This window comes from Rutidosis leptorrhynchoides, chromosome 8 (assembly GCF_046630445.1).
Source record: "Rutidosis leptorrhynchoides isolate AG116_Rl617_1_P2 chromosome 8, CSIRO_AGI_Rlap_v1, whole genome shotgun sequence".
In the NCBI taxonomy this organism is placed as follows: Eukaryota; Viridiplantae; Streptophyta; class Magnoliopsida; order Asterales; family Asteraceae; genus Rutidosis; species Rutidosis leptorrhynchoides.
This window is the reverse complement of record NC_092340.1, coordinates 13,986,180-13,990,195: the sequence shown is the minus strand read 5'-3', so window position 1 is coordinate 13,990,195 and position 4,016 is coordinate 13,986,180. Positions and strand designations below refer to the sequence as shown.

Here is a 4,016-nt window from a genome sequence, read left to right as displayed (position 1 = left end):
GATAAATCCCTACAGACTCGGATCACGGACGAGTACTCCGTGGGGTGGTCTTATCAATCTTCCGGGACCAAACTGTGACTTGGCCCGTCTAGCGTGTTGTTGCTAAGCGGTTGAGTTCTAGAGTAAGAAAGTACAGTGTGAGAGAGTAAGTGTGTTCTCTGCCACAAGTTACCGAATTGTGAAATGTGGTGACCCAGTGAGTCTATTTATAAGACAGGTCCTCCGTGATTTTCGGATACACGTGTAGATGATGAGTGATTGATTTATGCGAAATATGCGTAATCAAACTTGAGTTTGACGCTGACGTGACATGTGTGCTGCTCACGCGCTTACTTTTTTTTTTTGAACGGTAAAAAAACTATTATATTAAATCAAACCCGAACATTACAAGGATACTCACAAGATGAGAACGTAGCGATACCGAGCTAGAATCCTACGATTACATCTGTATTACTCAAGACTATACATGACACCCGAAAATACCTTATACGTTACAAATTACAAAATAAGAGAATGTGGGTTTTGTAGCCAATCGAACCACTCAATACTTTTTGTTTTACATCTCTTCGCAATCCAATCGTAACTCTTAATTTGGATATCGTTTAAAGCGACCGGTGGAGACCAACACTCTTTCTTGAAGACCTTAAGATTCCTCTTTTGCCAAATGAGATAAGTACTAGTCCACACCATTGCTTGCCAAATCTTCGCACCCGCATCCGAACATTGAGTTAGAGTATTTCTGCTTAGAATGTCATCGAAACCAAGCTGTGTCGAGCCTATACCCCACCATTTAAAGACCTTAACCCAAATTTCTTGAACCTTTTTGCACGAAAATAACGCATGATCTACCTTTTCCACAGCTTCCTCGCATAGGGGACAAAGAACGGAGTGGAGATCAATTCCCCGTTTGTCAAGTTCAGACAAAACGGGCAATCGATTCCGCCTCGCTCTCCAAATGAATACCGCGACTTTTAATGGAACCAGTCTATTCCTTAATGTTGGGGTGTTATTTGTTGTTTGAGAAAGACATTTACCCATAATAACCTTCGTGAGACTTTTAGTAGAAAAGAGACCCGACCCGCATAGCTTCCAAGACCACCTGTCCATCTTCCCATCCGCAAGTTTAATGTCCAGCATCATCTCATTCAGCCTCGACACCTCTCCAGCCATTCTGCCTTTAACCTCACTAATCCAAGACCAATTTGGAACGAAGGAAGAACCGTCCCTCTTTATGCGATCTGCTACCGAAGCTTTTCCATTTGACTCGAGCCGAAACAACCTGTTGAACAAATCTTTAAGTGGTTTGTCCTTGATCCATATATCTTCCCAAAAAAGTGTATTGCTTCCATCCCCGATCACCCTTGAGAACGACTTTGAGAAGTCAACGCCCAATCCATCAATCTCGAACCCTGTTTTCACAATTGTACTCCAAGGAAAATTAGAATTATCAAGCGAATTAACCCCACCCGAATTAAGAATCCCCAAGACCCCATGAATACTTTTAATGACATTAACCCACAAGGAAGTGGGTTCGTTAAGAAACCTCCACCACCACTTGCCAATTAAAGCCAATTTTTTTCATTTAAGAGACCCGATATTAAGACCGCCATCCGTCCAAGGACGGATGACCTCATCCCATTTAACCCACGAGATTTTTGACTCTTCACCCGCCCCACCCCAAAAGAATTTACGTCTCACACACTCGAGTTTATTAAGCACGCAATGCGGGGCACGAAAGAGCGAAAAGTAATACAAAGGCAAACTATTAAGCACCGAAGTCACGAGGGTTAGACGTCCACCAAAAGACATCGTACGTGATTTCCAATCCGCCAATCTTTTCTCGAATTTATCAATGACCGGTTTCCAACTAGCGATTTTTTTCATGTTAGCTCCAATAGGTTGCCCAAGATAAGTGAATGGAAAAACGCCAACATTGCAACCAAATAAATGAGCCATATATTCAACTTCCTTCATATCCACCCCAACCCCAAAAGGATTACTTTTGTTATAGTTAATTTTCAATCCGGAGCACAACTCGAAGCATTTTAGTAGTTTCATCAAATTTTCAATATTATCCAAACTCCACGACCCAAAAAATAGAGTATCATCCGCGTATTGAAGATGAGAAATAGGAACTTTATCTTTGTCGATTTCTACTCCGGAATAAAGATTATTCGATACCGCCGATTTTGTTAGCCAATTAAGTCCCTCCGTCGCAATGATGAAAAGAAAAGAAGATAAGGGGTCACCTTGCCTCACACCCCTCCCAAGTTTGAACTCTTTTGTAGGTGTGCCATTGACGAGTACCGAAACAGAAGCCGATTTCAAACATGAGGCAATCCACCCTCTCCACTTTTTACCAAAACCCATAATTCCCATCATATCGTCTGAGAATTCCCAACTAAGGCTATCGAACGCCTTCTCAAAATCAACCTTGAACAACATACTTTTAATCCGTTTGGTTTTCAAGAATGCATAAGATTCATTCGCGATGAGTGCACCATCCATAATATTCCTACCTCTTATAAACGCACTTTGCTCAAAGCCTATAAGGTTTGGGATAACCTTTCTAATCCTTAAAGATAACAATTTCACAATTATCTTGTAATAACTCCCTATCAAACTAATGGGACGGTACTCGTTTAAGCTCACCGGGTCCGTCTTCTTAGGAACAAGCGTGGTGAAGGAAGAATTAAAACCATTCGAAATATCTCCGGTCATCCTAAACCAATTAATAGCCGCAACAAGTTCTTCACGAATAATAGCCCAAATTTTTTTTAAATAAGCGCATATTAAAACCGTCCGGTCCGGGAGCTTTATTAATTGCTCACTCGTTAATGGCTCCCCATATTTCTTCTTCCGAAAAAAATTCTTCCAGTTTAATACTCTCTTCTTCTGACAACCGAAAAACAGACCCTGCGATATGATCATCACCTGCTTGCTGTACTATTTGCTGTACTGTTTGCTGAGACAGCCCAACAGGCCCAAAATGAGCAGCACCTGCATTTCTGTCCCAACCATCACCTGCGGCAGCAGGCCCAAATGGCCCACCAGGCTCCACCGAATCTATTAGATCAACAAACCTTGGCCTGCACTCCGATTTCTTGGAAAAAAGGTCTTGAAAATGGGAAAATATAAAATTTTTAACTTCGCCCGGATCCTCTTTCCACACTCCATCAACCATAATACCACGAAAATTAGATTTGTTATACCTTCTACGAATTGAGGCATGAAAGAATTTAGAGTTTTCATCCCCATCGGTTATCCATTTAACACGCGCCTTTTGTTTTAACATACCGGTTTTGACATTTTCCTTTTCAATCCAACGCCGTCTACAATCTAACCACGAAGCACGCTCCAAGTCACTAAGAGATTGACATTCCGCTTTTAATTCCCAATCCATTGCTTCTTTCTTAAGCTCACTTATCTCTGAATCAAGACCACCGAATTTGGATTTGCTCCACGACTTTAGTGCCACTTTCACATTCTTTAGCCTATCCCTAAATACGCAATCCTTCCTATTTCCCCGAATATGTTGTTTCCAAGCTTCACGAATTATTTCATCCATATCTAGACAATTAAACCACTCGTCAAATATCTTAAAAGGCTTCGGGCGATAGTCGAACATTTTATCCCTAAGGATCAAAGGACAATGGTCCGATAAATTCTGATCTAACGCAATAACCGAGAGGTCATCCCAAAGGCTAATAAAACCATCCGTCACCAAGAACCTATCAAGCTTGCTAAACTTTACTCCATCATCGCTAACTCTAGTGAACTTCCTTCCGCTTATAGGAATTTCTATCAAATTATATCTATTGATGAACTCATTGAATTTCTCGGCCCGACCTTGATGGAATTGAGAGTTTAAGCGATCCGAGCTAATTCTAACCTCATTAAAATCACCGCATAATAGCCAATTAGATGAATCGTTGTCTAACATTCTTCCAAGTAATTCCCACATTAAAGTTTTCTTATGATCCTTATGAGGCCCATAGACGTTAACAATTGTTGAT

The 4,016-nt window shown here is 41.0% G+C and overlaps 1 protein-coding gene across 1 annotated transcript; it reads right to left on the bottom strand.

Annotated features, from left to right (window-relative positions):
* Positions 1 to 498: 498 nt before the first annotated feature.
* LOC139863174 (uncharacterized) lies at positions 499 to 2,721 on the bottom strand. Its single transcript, XM_071851822.1, has 2 exons — positions 1,592 to 2,721; positions 499 to 1,498 (listed from the first exon to the last, which is right to left on the bottom strand). Exons 1-2 carry the CDS (start codon positions 2,719 to 2,721, stop codon positions 499 to 501), a joined length of 2,130 nt encoding a protein of 709 aa, XP_071707923.1.
* Positions 2,722 to 4,016: the final 1,295 nt, after the last annotated feature.